We start from the raw sequence: 15,288 nt of genomic DNA on the forward strand, positions 1-15,288 counted from the left end.
AGGAGGGATTTGGCGGGAAAAAGTGCCGTTGGTTGCATAATTAGGCACACGAGGTGTTCGAGTTCCCAACCGAGGCTCTATATTTATCAATCTTTTATAGTCCTATTTGGCCGTTCATCCAGTGGAAAAGAGGAAAACGAATTTGGTTGGAGTAACCGGCCTGCGATTGGCTGTTAAGTACGTTGGAATAAGACGATCCATCCTTTGTGTCGATTTGTTTTCCAACTTGGCGCTTACATCGTGCCTTGTGGAGGAGATTTCGTGCTCTGCATAGGAGTATCTAGAAATGGTAAACTTTAGAGAGAAGTGAAATACTCATTCCTTATTTTGCTTCTGTTTCTATTTCCCTATTAACCTTTCTATTCTTAAATAACTCTTTTTGTCCTTTGGCATTATGCAGGAGGAATTGATATTGAACACTATAGAATATGACTTGTCAATTGCGACTTCGTCCACATTTATTTGGAAGTTCCTTAAAGGAAACTAAATCTGATGAGAAGGTACTTGGTTTATTATATTAATGTTATTTGATGTTGTTATAAATTGATTTTAGGAAAAATTACAAACAATGACCCAAAGTAGGCATTGTTTCAAATAAGAATATGAAGTAACCATATCAATCTCAAATAAGGATCCGAACTCACCAAATATGAAGGGTAATTTCGTCTTTTTAATTTTTTTCTTCATTTTTAGTAAAAAATAAATAAAACTAAAACTTAAAGAAAAAAGAAAAAAAGGAAAACACAAGCGGGAAGGCTCCTCCCCTATTGTTGCCACCACATCGCTAGTGGGGTGGCAGCGACAACGACGGCCGATAGGGTTGCCGAAGTCTAAGTGAGGGCTGGCGACCCCTATTGACCAAAGGCGAGGGCCTACTGGCCCTCCCCAAAGATGGGAGAGATTAAACCCTTATTTGAAATAATCATAATTACTTCAGGCCATTCTTTGAGACTGATATAGCCACTTCAAGCCCTTATTTAAAATAAAGTCCACTTTGAGCCCATAGTTGAGAAAATGAGAGCAATTCAAACCCTTATTTGAAATTTTCCCTTGATCTTATTTCATTAGTATCGAACACGATTTGATTTGGGTTTTTATTTGTACCTCCGAACAAATCAAGCACTTGTCCTTTTTCTTCGTCAATCTTTGCCTAGTTTAGCGTGACACCCTCACATTTCAACCTTCAATATCATTGTTGCTGCAAGTTACACTGCCCAGACCACTATTAAAGGGTGTAAGCCATGCTGTATAATCTATAGTAGTTAACCAATTGTAGTGCCTTACGAATCTTGTAAGTAGGGAGAGACTTCAATTTATTGTTTATTATATCTTTCATCTCTCTGTTTATATCCTCTAGGGACATAGAGTCATTTCCTTTTGGTTAATTTTCCTTTGTACAGGGAATGCTTGAGACTAAAGGTGACTTTCCATCAAAAAGCGAGGAGTGTCAAGAGTGTGTACAATAAGTATTGCACGAGTGGATATGACTACGTGGCTAGAGCTGAACCGGCTCGTTTTCTCTTGAACACAAGTTTAGCATATCCTGTGTCTTCAAGCTTACCTGTTTGTTCAAGCTTTTTTGTGTTTTGAGAGAACAGCATCTTGTTTTGGTGTCTCATGAGGTATTTGTGCTAAGCGGCTTTTTGGTTTTAGAGGCTTCTGGTAATAGCTGTAGAGGTGATTTCGAGCTTATCGGCTATTTCAAAGCCCTCAAACAGAAAACCTCAATTCCCCACCATCTTTCTTCCTAAATTTTACGGCTGATGCAAAATCCTATTCTAAAAAATTGATGCAGAATCTGTATGGGAGGGAGTTTTGCATTGAAGAACGATAAGAGCCAGACTGGAGTCATTTCATATTTCATCATTCAATTGGGAAGTCAGTGTCAGCAGTCATAAATTGCTTTGTATGAACCGAACATGAGAAATGACCTCCTGGCAAACTACATCCCTTCGTATTTTTCCTGTCGTAGTAGTCGGGAAAGGCTTCTTCCAAGGAATGAAAGTTTTTGGTATCTTAAACCTGCAAAGAAAGTAATGATATATTATTTTGGTTGATAAGATCGATAATGATGGATAAGACATTAATCAATCAACATACGCCTAGAAGTTCACGTGACCGTGTGCATGGGTTGTGTGTTTGAGAGAGAGAGAGAGAGAGAGAGAGAGAGAGAGAGAGAGTTTTTAGGATCAAAGTAGCTGCATATTTGAAAGAGCAATACCCTGTTAAGTTCCTGTCTCTGCAGTACTGTCGAAGAATTTCATCAGACAACAAACGTTCTTCTTTTTCAGCTCCAAATTCATGGCTTTTATCAGACCAAAGCCAGTTCTCTTTCACAGGAATACATCCAACAACCATCTCAGTCAGGCGAGCTTCAGGGATTCCTACGATGACGATTCCAGCTACTCCTAGATGTTGGAACAGTATTGCCTCTACCTATGTTGTGAAACAAGAACACGTCCCAGGAAAATGAGCAGAGAGTCTATCTTTTCATGGTAGCTAAACATGATTTTGAGAAAATAAACAGGTTCATTGAAAACATAGAAAAATAAAACAGGTTCAGTATTTGCCTCTACCCATCAGAAATCTATGCTTGGTCCAAGAAAAAAAAAAAATCATTTCTAAGCCAATTCATACATGATAAATTCTATTACCTCTTCAGGGTAAACATTTTCTCCCCCAGTCTTGATCCGACCACTTTCTCGACCAATGATCCACGGCTGACCATGCTCATCAATGAAACCAACATCACCAGTGTCAAACCATGAATGACTTTTAGAGACTGATGACCGAACTTGATGCCAGTACCAATCATCAAATATGGACCTCTGGTTAGAATTTTCCCAACGTCAATCGAATCATCACCATCTGTCCTCAATTCAACATGTGGGGCAGGTTTGCCGACCCAAATGCCTCGTGGTCTTTGAACTGAACTGAGATCTGTTCCGACATGAAAATGAAGGGGCTGGTAGGAAAACGAGAAATGTGGGTCATAGAGAGTCATGAACGTTAGTGAAGAACAAGTCTCTGTCATTCCTGCATATTGAGAAAACAGAGGAGAAAAAATAGTATGATGAGGAAAGAAGTTCAATGCACTTTGCTAGCAGGTTCTACTCTAACTAGCATTGAAGTAGTAAAATTAACAGCATTATGGTTTAGAGGAAGCACACCGTAGGCTGAGAGAATCTTGGCTCTTGGGAAGAAGTTGCCAGCTTCTTTGATAAGATCAATTGACAAACTTCCTCGGCCATTTAATATCTTTTTGACACAGTCTTCCTTTCCATGGTCCCTTCTCCCTGAGGAAACTAGGAATTAAGCAGAAGTATCCCTCGAAAAGCAAAACTTGGAACTTAGATGATGTAAGTGGCCAATGCTCTCTACACATTATATTTAGTATTTACATTGCTCGTTAAAGATCACTCTTTAAAGATAACCTGAGAAAGGATATTAGATCAGCGACCATGGCCGGAACAGTGATCAAAGCAGCGACATCATGTTTCTCTGTAACCTCAATGGCTGTTTTAGCTTTGAACTTGGGCAGTAAGAAATTGGCAAGCTCCAGCCATTAACATGGCCATGGCCGATGAGAGACCACCAATGTGGCACAAAGGAGCAGTATGCAAATAAACTTGCAAAAATTGAATAAAAAGAAATTCACTTGTCATATTACTTTGACTCCAATTGCCTGGGGACCTTCCAAATATGGAGACAATCACTTGAGACTTATCTTGACAATGATTATAGAATTTCCGATTGCTAAACAAGCATGAAGACAACAAAAGAGAAGAAACTTGGGAAGGGCGTACATCATTCTCACTGTAACCACATGTGGCTATTTTTGCCATAGATTGTATGAACAACGCTGAATGGCTTATGGCAATTCCTTTTGGCTTCCCAGTAGTCCCTGAAGCCAGTAAGCCCAGTAAAGCTAGACATCTAGGAATGAAAATTAGCAAGTGCCATGCATAACTACGAACTATCAATGCCATATTTTTCAAAACTTAGGCATCAAAGTGGCATATAATTGACATAGTGACCACATAGAAAGCAATATCACACAATGTAATCCTCTAATTTGAAAAACCCTCAAAAAAATTGCCGAGAAATTTGGACAAAGAAGCTTTATCTAGGGAGTCTTGTTCAGAAGGAAGGTCAGTAAAGTATCTTAAGCAACGGGTGATAACCCAAAAGAAAGCGGTATATTTAGAGATCACATCGTTAATGCATATACATCTAATTTAAGTGAAGCAAGACAATTGTAAATTTATTCCATACTGAAACAGGGATCAATGATCACAAAAACAAAGATTTTGCAATATAGTATCTTCAAACGAGCTCAAACTTTTAGATATAACTAAGATTATATGTAGATTAAAGTACCATTTACATTTTATAAACTTCTACATGGGCACCTTATTGAGCACATGACCAGTTCAACCAGAAGTTATGCGCAACACATTTAAGACTGTTCTCAACAAATTCACACCCTTAAAGATAGCCGACGGGGAAGCAAATATGCTGACTATTACAGCATTACTAACCTTGAGAGTATTGTTCAGTGATTCATCATTACTAGCATAAGGTTGAGTCAAATCTTCATGTTCGACCCTACGGACGAAATTTTTGGATGTCTGCAAGAAAGTTTCAGGGAAGCAATAAGTATAAATGCAAAGAATGAAAAAAAAAAAAAAAGTTCAGTGAAATATAGAAAGAATACTAACATGGAATACTACTGATTTAGTAAGCACTTCGTCCTCTTCCTCCAATTTCCCTTCCTGTCATATCAACAAAGTCAGGGATAATCCGACAATCAGGTCGAAGTCGAAGTAAGAAGAGCAATGAATTCTACAAAGTGACAGTGGCCAGAGCTTTGACCCTCCTCACTTTATTTAGAATGCTAATTCAAAGCAGATGAGAAACAACTCATACTTTCGCAGAAGATGTACGTTGTAAGCCCTGCAGCATTGCATCAGTGCTCACGGTTGCAAGCCCAGACTGGAAAAAATAATGCCCACCCTTTAGCACCACAAGAATATAAAAAGTTCTAAGCAACAGAAAAGCAAGGAAATCAATTACCATATATCGATATCTGTACAAATACATATTCAAATCAAGAAACTCACATTCACAGATTGCATTTCATGAAGCGCCGCCAGAGTGTCCATCTCCCTCCTGGAATCTAAAGTTTCATTTTCCAAGTACTTGATGCGATAATGCATCTCTTCAGTCTCCCTTTTTCTTTTCTCACCCTCCACCACCTGCCCAGACCCAAATGAAGAGGCCCGAGTCACACACTTCCCAAAGATCAACAAACTGTTAAAAAAAAAAAAAAACAGAAAATTCAAAAGACAAGATCTTGTACATTTGGCCTTTCCTCTATTTATACATTTGGCCTTTCCTCTATTTATATATTACCCTTTACCAAAAAAAGAAAAAAGAAAAGAAAGATCTTGTACCTCATCCTGCAGATGCCAGGGCTCAAAAGTTCTCGTGGCCCCTGACTCCATGAGGTAATCAGAATTGCGTGGATCAGTTTTAATGGTGAGCTCAGCAGAGCAATGGGTACATTTAGAGTAAAACCTCAATATCCGGATACCCAGATACGTCTGCTCCGAAAACAAAAGAACACCGAGAGTTAGAACAAACTTGACGACTTGGAATTGGGAAACATAATCGAAGGTGTGCAACTGACCTCGCTGACGACGTCCTCCTTCCTGGAATTGAACTTGGTGCCCTTGTTAATGTAATTCCCGCAGGTGTTGCATCGGATGCTCATCAGAAGCATCATCCGAACCTTAATTTGCTTCTTCTTCTTCTTCTTCTTCTTCTTCTTCTTCTTCTTCTTCTTCGAATTCGAACTTGGTACCCTTGTTAATGTAATTCCCGCAGGTGTTGCATCGGATGCTCATCAGAAGCATCATCCGAACCTTAATTTGCTTCTTCTTCTTCTTAATTTGCTCAGAAGCATCATCCGAACCTTAATTTTCTTCTTCTTCTTCTTCATTGTCCCCACCCCAATCCTCCCCTGAGAATGTGGGGATTTGAACCCCAACCTCCCCCTTCCAAGTTGGAAGGGTGGCCACTAAGGCGAACCCTCAGTGGTTTAGATTCAATTAATTCAAATAGGCAAAAAAGTCACTTATCCGGATAAGTAAAGTAAGGCATTCCCTAATTTTCATTAAATAGAAAAGAATCGACCACAATTGAATTTTGCGAATTACCTTGGCCAATATACCCAAATATTATAAAATTCGTGCATGATTAGAAATTAATAATTTTAGTTATTCTCAATCAATTGTTCCATTTTTTACTTCATTATTATCGGCAGAAGAAGAAGATAAATTTATTGCCAATGTATTGAATGGATGAAGCTGAACGAACAAATTTAGCAAGTTCTTTTTTCTCTTAAGTACACTAGTAATATTCATGATTTCATTGTAAAAAAAAACTTAAATTCTTCTATACAAGAATTTTGAAGTATGGAATCATGATTCATTTAAGCATATCTTTTATGGCATCAATCAATTCATGATGGCACCATAAATTAATTATCATATCAATACTAACACCATGAGAGAATCACACCACCTTAGTTAGCTAAGAGCCCACAGCCACATAAATCATGTATCAAAGTTCCATACCCTGTGTATCAATTAGGGTCTAGGTGTATCCTTTTGGTTTACGTAATGCATCGATCCTATAACATCCATCTAAAAATCACATGCAAAGAATTATGGATTCATGCCCTTAAGTCCAAAGACATTGATTCTCAATCAATCAATTCATAAAAGTCTCTTAATAGTCTATGCCATATGTTTGAGACCCCCAAGATTCTCCATTATAAACTCCATCGCCCATCTATTTTGGAGTCTAGAGATCTCTCCCATGTTATTCCTTTTGATAATCATGTCATCCATATAAATTATTAAAGCCATTACCTTTCCCCGTCGTTATTTTAAGAATAGAGTATGATCTAAATTACTCTATTAAAAACCATACTTCTTCATAACCAAGCTGAATTATCCAAACCATGTGCAGGGTGATTGTTTAGATCATACAATGTTGCAACTTAGACACAACCCCTATTTTTTAGAAAACACTGTACCTTAGTGGAATATCCATATAAATCTCATCCTCAAGGTCGCCATAAAGAAAGACATTCTTTACATCAAACTGGTATAATGACCAGTCTAAATTTGCAGCCAGAGACAATAAGACCTTGTTAGTGATCAATTTTGTCATTGGTAAAAAAAGTCTTTTGATAGTCTATGTCATATGTTTGTGTACATCCCTTTACCACAAGTCTCGCCTTATATCTTTCAATAGATCTATCCACCTTATGTTTAATGGAGAAAGCCCATTTGCACCTAATTGTCTTTTTTTCTATCCAGCAATGGAACAAGATTCCGTGTTTTATTTTTCTTTAGCACCTCCATTTCTTCTTTTATCAATTGCATCCACTTCGGATCTACTAAGGCTTCTTGTATTCCATTGGGAACATGGACTGAAGACATGTTGTATTCAAATGCCTAGAGAGGTTTTGATAACTCCAAGTTGATACATGAGTTGCAATATGATATTTTGATCTCCTTTCCTCAAAATCCGGTGAGTACTAATTTGGGGACTTTCAACGATTCTGCCTGAAATGTAAGTAGTAACTGACAAAGGTATTCAAGTCATCAAGAGAAGAAGGTGTAGTAGGAGAGCTTACCTCAAGAATATTCTTAGGAGATGGGTCATTGGGTACCGAAGAGTGAGGGGTTCAACAATTTGTGTGGTACCATCATTGTCAATTCTTACTATTTAACTAGCTTCTCGCTCAATATCAATCCTATCCTCCTCACTAACCATTGCTTCACTTTTTTCACTCACTCGACTGTTAGGTTGTCTAGTTTTAGTTTGTACTAGAGTGTCTTTGGATACAACGCAATCCCACCAATTCTATCTTTCAACTAGTATCTCCCCCCAAAAGGAAGAATTGGATGCTGATAATGATAAAAAAAATAAAAAATAAAAAAAAAACTTTTAGATTCCATGAAGGTTATGTCCATGGTGACATACGTACGCTTGGAGGCGGGATTGGAATATCGATATCCCATTTTTTATGTGCCATATCCTAAAAAAAAAATAGTGAACTGGACAAAGGTCAAGCTTAGTATGTTGATTTTTATGGAGATGAACAAAAGCAAGACATCCCAAAACTTGGAGAGGAATCAGTAAAATGGATGGTAAAGTGACATGGTTGGAAAGAACTTATACTAGAGTCTTAAAATTCAACACCTCTGAAGGCATACGGTTCAATAGATATATTGTCATGACCAATGCATTGTCCCAGTGTCTATTCAATATATGTGAACCAATCAATAATGCACGAGTAGTTTATAAGATATGTTTGTTTTTCTATTCGACAACTCCATTCTATTGTGGTGTTTGAGTATCGAGGTTTCATAAAGAAGTTCGGGATTCTTGAAATAATTTTGAAATTCCCTATTAACATACTTTCCACCATCGTCAGAACAAAAAATATGACTTTTAGCTAAAAATCAAGTATGAATCATATAGCATGAAAAGTTTGAAACATTCCCAAAACATCAACTTTGTGCTTCATCAAGTATAACCAAGTCATTCGAGTACAATTGTTAACAAATGTCACAAACCAAAGAATTTTGAAAACAGTAGTAATTGGAGAGGGTCCCCAAACATTAGAATGAATTAACACAAAGCGAATATCACTTTTATGCAGGCTTATTGGGAAAGGTACACTATGACTTTTAGCCAAAATGCAAATTTCGCATTTAAAAGCTAATTCCTGTAAGTTGGAAAATAGATTAAGAAATAAGTACTTCATATAACCGATGACAGATGTCCCAATAAACGATGCCCTAGCCAAATCTATCTTCCCTTGATATTAGTTGAGTATTGCACATTGTTTGCTTTACTAGGACTAAAATCATCCATGTAGTATAACCCCCCTCTCTTGATACCACACCCATTCATTTCCTTTGTGAGAATATCCTACAAAGGATAAAAAGTAGGATAGATTAGAGCAACGCAATTTAGCTCTTCAGTAGCTTGGCCTACAAACATCAATTTATTCGAGAGATATGGAACCAACAAAGTATTGGATGAAGAGAAAAAGGGTGAGAGAGCAATAGTCCTAGCTCCTGTAAGAAGGTGTATGACCCCATTAGCATTGGCAACACTACTTTGTCTTGGTTAGTAATCTTGATGAATTCATTTGAACTGAATGTCATGTGGTTAGTTGCTCTCGAGTCCACAATCCATCCACTGTAATTATCTTGATTATAGCTAACCCATGCATAATCATGATTACCTTGCTTATTGAGAGTTGAATTACTTGTTGATTTCACTTGTGGAATTAAAGATAGGTGAAGTTCTGCATTTACCAAAGAAGCTCATCCCAACCCATTATTAGAATCTTTTCATGCCTTGAGTTCTTTCCACCATTCTAGGTACCAATGTAACTTAAAGCAAGTTTCACGAGTGTCGCGACCTAAATTTCGGGTGCACCACCTACGGTTTAGGTTAATGGATTGTTAAGCCTAGACTTAACTCGGGCTCTCCCAAGCCCATACCAATTCGCGACTTAAGTTCAAGTTCTTAATATGCAAATGATGTTTATCATAGAGTCGCCACTAATCTATTTTTGGTGGGTCAATTAGAAACCCAAGTAAAGTAATGGAAGAATTACTTCACTCCTACGAACCAGAGATTGTGAGTTCGGGGACTTGGTTACACTAGATTTCTCTAATGCCCTTTCGGTACCATTCTTTTATTTTCAAAAATGTTTTTGCAGGCAATTTTGGATTGATTTTAAATCTATTTTCCTAACATGTGATGTGATCATGCGGGTGCGCAATCCACCAATTTAACACCCAAGGAAAGCAAATAAATAAAAATGCAGGGACTTACCTCGTAGCAACGAAAGCATCTGCATTGTTAGATCAGAATTCACATTAACAGACCTAGATATGATTTCTAATTAACACGCAATTTTTTTCTTTTTGTTTTCACTTATTTAATAAAAATCATGCAATATGCAATGCATGCTACTAATCTAACATGGAATAATATGACATGATAATATGGCCTAAACTATATGATGCAAATGCGATGTTTTTGTGTTTTCTTAATAAGCAATAAAATTAATTCTTTTTGGTATTTTTCATTAAATTCGAAATGAAAATTGTCCAATAATTAAATGTGCAATCTAAATTAACCAAATGGCCTAATTCTAATGACGAGCAATTTCTAATTAAATGAACCTAGCAATAATTACTAAATGACGTGCATTTCATGAACCTAATTCTACATGACATGCGCATGATTTTTTTAATGAAAATTCGTAATTAAAATTTGCTAAAATATAAAAATCTAACTAAAGCGAGACATTATCTATTTTAAGTTAGGATTAGACTAATCTAACTCCTATCTCAACTTAGAAAATTATCTCATCATGCAATTTAATTCAAAAGATTTTATCTAACCTAGATGCCATCTAAACATGCATTTTTTTTTTTAAAAACTATCTATTTTATCATGTAATTTTATCTAGGAAAATCAATTCTAATCTACATGAAATGCAAATGCATTTTTTTTGTATTTTTTTTTAGATGAATAAAACAATTAAAAGATACCAAATCCTCCATTGTTTCGCTAATAAAATTAATAAATTGATCTTAAGCCTTAAAGATCAAAATATCAATTTTATTCTCACGTGATTAATTATTCCATCTAAAGCCTTATAGATGAAATAAAAAATTATTGTGCGGTTGAGAATTAGGTGGTACGTCCGGGATTTTCAAACATGCATCAAGAACTAATTCAAATAAAGAAACGAAGACATAAAATAACACAACATAAAAGCGAAATATTAAAGATACAATAACATAAAATAAAATGGATCTACCTAATAAAATAAACCTACCTAGTTTGAACTTTTTCCAAATTTGCCTTAATGGGTGGTGTTTTATGGACCACGATGGAGACTCGGACCACGGCGGGATGGCTACTACCGCTGCGACAGCGACCGTGGGCGGTGGGCGCGATCGTCGGAGCTCCAACGAAGGGCAGCAAGCTTGGAGCGGGCAGCGGCCGCTTTGTGGTGGCGTCGTTCGAAGGGACGGCGGCTGGCGATGCTAGGCGGACTCGAGCGGTTGCTGCAACGGCGTGCAGCGGTGTCGGGCGAGAGGAAAGCGAGGCAGCAAGGGCGGAGCAGCTTGGGGCACCGGGCGGAAGTGCGGGCGCGGGCGAGACGGTGGCTTCACGGGCTGCTGGTGCCGCGAGGGCGAGCGGCGATGGAGAGCAATGGCGTTGGGCAGCGGCAGCTTCACGGACGGACGGGATGAGGACAGCAGGAGCGGCGTCGTGGGTGGGTCGCGAGGCGTGCGAGGCGCGGTTGCGAGTGCGAGTATTCGGGACGGTGCTGCTGGTGTTTGAGCGAAGAGCAGCATAGGCGCGGGCCGCTGGGCGTTAGCGTGGTGGAGCGGCTTGGGTTGTAGCATCAGTTGCTGGTCTTCAGCTCCGGCAGCGTTGGCGTGGGCTCACGGACGCCGGGTCGCCGGTGGGAGCGTGGCGGAGCAGAGGCGGAGGCGTGGCGGTGTTCGCACGGGGTGACTAGCGTCGCACAGCAGGGGTCGGATTGCTGCACGACCGAGCGCACACGGGGAGCGGACCCACGGAAGGCTACGGGATTGGGCTGCGGAGTCACGGTGGTGGGCGAAGCTGCGCGGTGCTCGCGGCTGCGGAAGTGCTTGCGAAGCAGCGGTGGCGGACGGAGACGGTGGCGCGCTCGGAGACGAACGGGGCTCAACTGCTGCGGAGGTTACGGGCGGAAGCGAAGCAGCGGTAGAGTCGCTCGGGCGTGCGGTGGCTCGGCCTTCGGTCCCGGCAGCTGTGACGGCGGAGGAGCAAGTGGAGCGGCGCGGACGCGGGCTGCGAAACCGGCGGAAAATCCAGCGAAGGAGAAGAACAAGTGGGCGCTTCTCCTTCGCACGTCCCTTCCTTCTATAGGAGAGCCGCAACTCTTGACTTGTCTTGTTTATTATTGGCTTCCTCCTTCAACAAATTTCTGGTTTACTTCTCCTGACAACCCACACTTGAGAGAGAGCATATTATATAATATTATATCATGGGCTCATTTTGCTTCTCTGGGTTCCTCTAGAATCCGTACGTCCGTCGAATTTGTGCGTGCATGGGCATGCATTAATGAGGGAGAGACAACGGACATGCAAGAACTTCCTTCCTCTCTTTTTTTTTTTGACTTTCGCTCTTTTGCGTGCTCAGACCAGTGGGAGAGACCGTCTTTTTATGCATGTAATCGACCACGAGCCGCTGCGTCTTGTTGCCTTTTAGTATCGATGCAAATGCGACTATATGAAAATGCAATTTTACTTTTTTTTTTAGGGGTTAAAGATTAATCCCTAAATTTTCTTGCAATTAATTATTAAATGATTAGTCAAAATTTAGGTGTCAACAGCTGCCCCTCTTTGTAGGTGAGCTCGCAGAGGTTGCATTCAAAGATAACATGATACCTAAATTTTGATCATGAACATGCAATGGATGATACTTTGGCGGGACTATATATATTTTTTTTGTTTTTTTGTTTTTTTTTTGTTTTAAATGGAATTTATATGATGCATGAAAATGCTAATGAAAATGATAAAGGAACTAACCTGGAATAACTTACCTTCGAGTAACTCAAGATAGATTGGTGTTACATGTCCAGAATCCGTACAATTCTACGGTCGCCCAGAATAGTAACATGGCTTTGCAAAAAGACTGCTTTCCCAGGACCCGTACCATTCTACGGTCGCCCAGTATAGCATTGCTTGGTTGTGTCTAGGACCCGTACCATTCTACGGTCGTCTAAACGGGGATTCATTTTCCAGGACCCGTACCATTCTACGGTCGCCTGAATGAGGAAATAGATGTTGTCTAGGACCCGTACCATTCTACGGTCGCCTAAATGGGGTTTACCTTCCAGGACCCGTACCATTCTACGATCGCCTGAATAGATGTTGTCTAGGACTCGTACCATTCTACGGTCGCCTAAACGGGGATTCACTTTCTAGGACCCGTACCACTCTACGGCCACCTAAAATAGGGAATAGGTGTTGTCGAGGACCCGTACCATTCTACGGTCGCCTGTTAGAGCAATAAATGTTGTCTAGGACCCATACCATTCTACGGTCGCCTAAACGAGGTTTTGCTTGTCTAGGACCCGAACCATTCTTCTCGCCCGCCTTGCCTTGAGAGGTCAATCGACCAGGACCCGAATCGTTCTTCGGTCGCCTTAATCGATTGAATCTGGAGGAAAATATTTGGGGGACAACTCAGTCGAGTGTCGGTGTTTTCAAAAGGGACTCTGGGCTATGACAGCACGCCAGGTCGATATAAAGGGATATCGGGCTACAAAAGCACGCCGAGTCAATAAAGAGACTCTGGGCTACAAAAGCACGCCAGGTCAATATAAAGGGACATCGGGCTACAAAAGCACACCGAGTCGATAAAGAGGGACTCTGGGCTACGAAAGCACACCAGGTCGATATAACTGGACAACTTGACCAAGTCAAGTGTTGATGCACTTGAGAGAGAATACCTGCACAATGACAAGTATTTTAGAGTATGGTAGAGATATACTTACCTGGTGATATCTCTAATTCTTGGGGATATGTCTTTTGGAATTTAGATATCATGTGGAAGTCTTTCATCTCATGGTGGAGGTTTCTCATCTCTTAATATCATGAAACATTCTGAAAGGAACTTGAATTACCTGTCAGACATGATTTAGAGCAAAAACTTATATGCATTCATCAAAGACAATCTAAGCAACTCTAGAATGCACATTTCAAAATTCAGTGAGGTTTTCATCAACTCAATCAGGGTTTATGCATAATGACCTTTGCATCACCCAAATTTCCATTGGAGAGAATTATCATTTAAGACAATCTTCACTCATGACATGGATTTCTTAAAAATACTAAATGAGAGACTTTCGGTTAGAAAGGACTTTCACTCACTCTCATTTAGAATGACTATTTTATGAGAATCACTCAATTTTATCATATTGACATGGGTCCGAGTATTCTCGCAAGCGGTACGATCTTACCAATCTGAGAGGTCTTTAACAGGGACCATAATGAGGGCTCAGTCAACGGCTTAACAAAGGGACTCTTTGAGTCAAGGCTATTGAAAGGACAACTCAGCAATCATCTTCGGGTTTACAAGTCAAGAACCCTGCAAAATGAGAAAGAAATAATCTTGCTCGCACTTCTTCGAGCAATGCTTAAGACATGTGAACTCCTACGTTAATTCAAGTGCCCTAATCAGAAGAGACTTTGCAATGGACGTAACGTAGGCTAGGTTCATGGGTTGAGAAACGAAAGGCTCATTAGGCTCAAAATGTGTTTAGAGGGATCAGAGTTGGTAATCATCTTGACATTGCCACCAATCTTCTTCTTCATTGTCAAAGATTTTCTTCGTATCAAAACTCCATTGATTGTAACATCTCGGCAAGGGATACGACTTTCTACAACCAATTTTTGATTTTTCTCTTGGGGCATTGATCTTGCTTTTATCAAGCACATTGCTTTCATGCCCCTAATTCTCATTCATTTTCTCTTCACTTCTTTTTTCATGGGCATTAGCCTTGCTTTTACCAGGCACACTGCTTTTTCATGCCCTTTAGTTCTATTTTGATTTCAATTCTTGCGCACAATGCATGCGTCAAGCGATTACACTTTGAATGACACTCAAACTTTCAAGGGTCTTTATCTTCCTTTTGCCTTGCCCCAGTGTGGGGGATGATCACCAATTGGGTTTAAAAGAAATGAAATTGTAGGCTCAAGTGGGCTATGCAAAGGGTATAAGTGTATATGATAGAGAAAGAAATGCTCTTCGTCATCCTAAGGCACTTAAATTAACACATGAATTCAATGTAATAGCACAACTTGAAGATTGATGCAAGTGAGAGCAAGAAAATTTCAATTCATTTTACTCACCTCATGATGCAATTTTATCTCTTAGTTGCCCCGATGTGGGGTGATTCTTGACAGGGTGATTTGAAAAGAATATCCATAAGTGTATGGGCTCAAAAGGGTTAAGCAATGGATCACTTGTAGTGTTTGGGATAGAGAAATGAATTGCCTCTCATCATTTCGGATGCCGTACCTTTTGCGAGAGAATTCTTTACCTTATGAATATGAACCTTCCTACACTCATCTCACAAGTGTATGAATATGGGACTGTGTATAGGATATGGTTTGC

The 15,288-nt window shown here is 39.6% G+C and overlaps 1 protein-coding gene and 1 pseudogene across 1 annotated transcript; both read right to left on the bottom strand.

Annotated features, from left to right (window-relative positions):
* Positions 1-1,892: 1,892 nt before the first annotated feature.
* On the bottom strand, positions 1,893-3,989 carry LOC120292939 (annotated as a pseudogene).
* A 444-nt stretch (positions 3,990-4,433) lies between these two features.
* LOC104440691 (splicing factor YJU2-like) lies at positions 4,434-6,004 on the bottom strand. Its single transcript, XM_039311502.1, has 7 exons — positions 5,978-6,004; positions 5,693-5,821; positions 5,457-5,606; positions 5,124-5,258; positions 4,930-4,995; positions 4,722-4,775; positions 4,434-4,631 (listed from the first exon to the last, which is right to left on the bottom strand). The coding sequence occupies exons 1-7, from the start codon at positions 6,002-6,004 to the stop codon at positions 4,434-4,436; spliced, it is 759 nt and encodes a 252-aa protein (XP_039167436.1).
* Positions 6,005-15,288: the final 9,284 nt, after the last annotated feature.

This window comes from Eucalyptus grandis, chromosome 4 (assembly GCF_016545825.1).
Source record: "Eucalyptus grandis isolate ANBG69807.140 chromosome 4, ASM1654582v1, whole genome shotgun sequence".
In the NCBI taxonomy this organism is placed as follows: Eukaryota; Viridiplantae; Streptophyta; class Magnoliopsida; order Myrtales; family Myrtaceae; genus Eucalyptus; species Eucalyptus grandis.

Bases quoted from the DNA above. Each gene is read 5' to 3' on its own strand.
- LOC104440691 (XM_039311502.1), bottom strand. From the start codon at position 6,004: ATGAAGAAGAAGAAGAAGAAAATTAAG. The intron at 4,996-5,123 runs GTGAGTTTCTTG...TATTTTTTCCAG, and splicing joins ATGAAATGCAATCTGTGAAT to TCTGGGCTTGCAACCGTGAG. The intron at 4,776-4,929 runs GTATGAGTTGTT...TTGATATGACAG, and splicing joins AACGTACATCTTCTGCGAAA to GAAGGGAAATTGGAGGAAGA.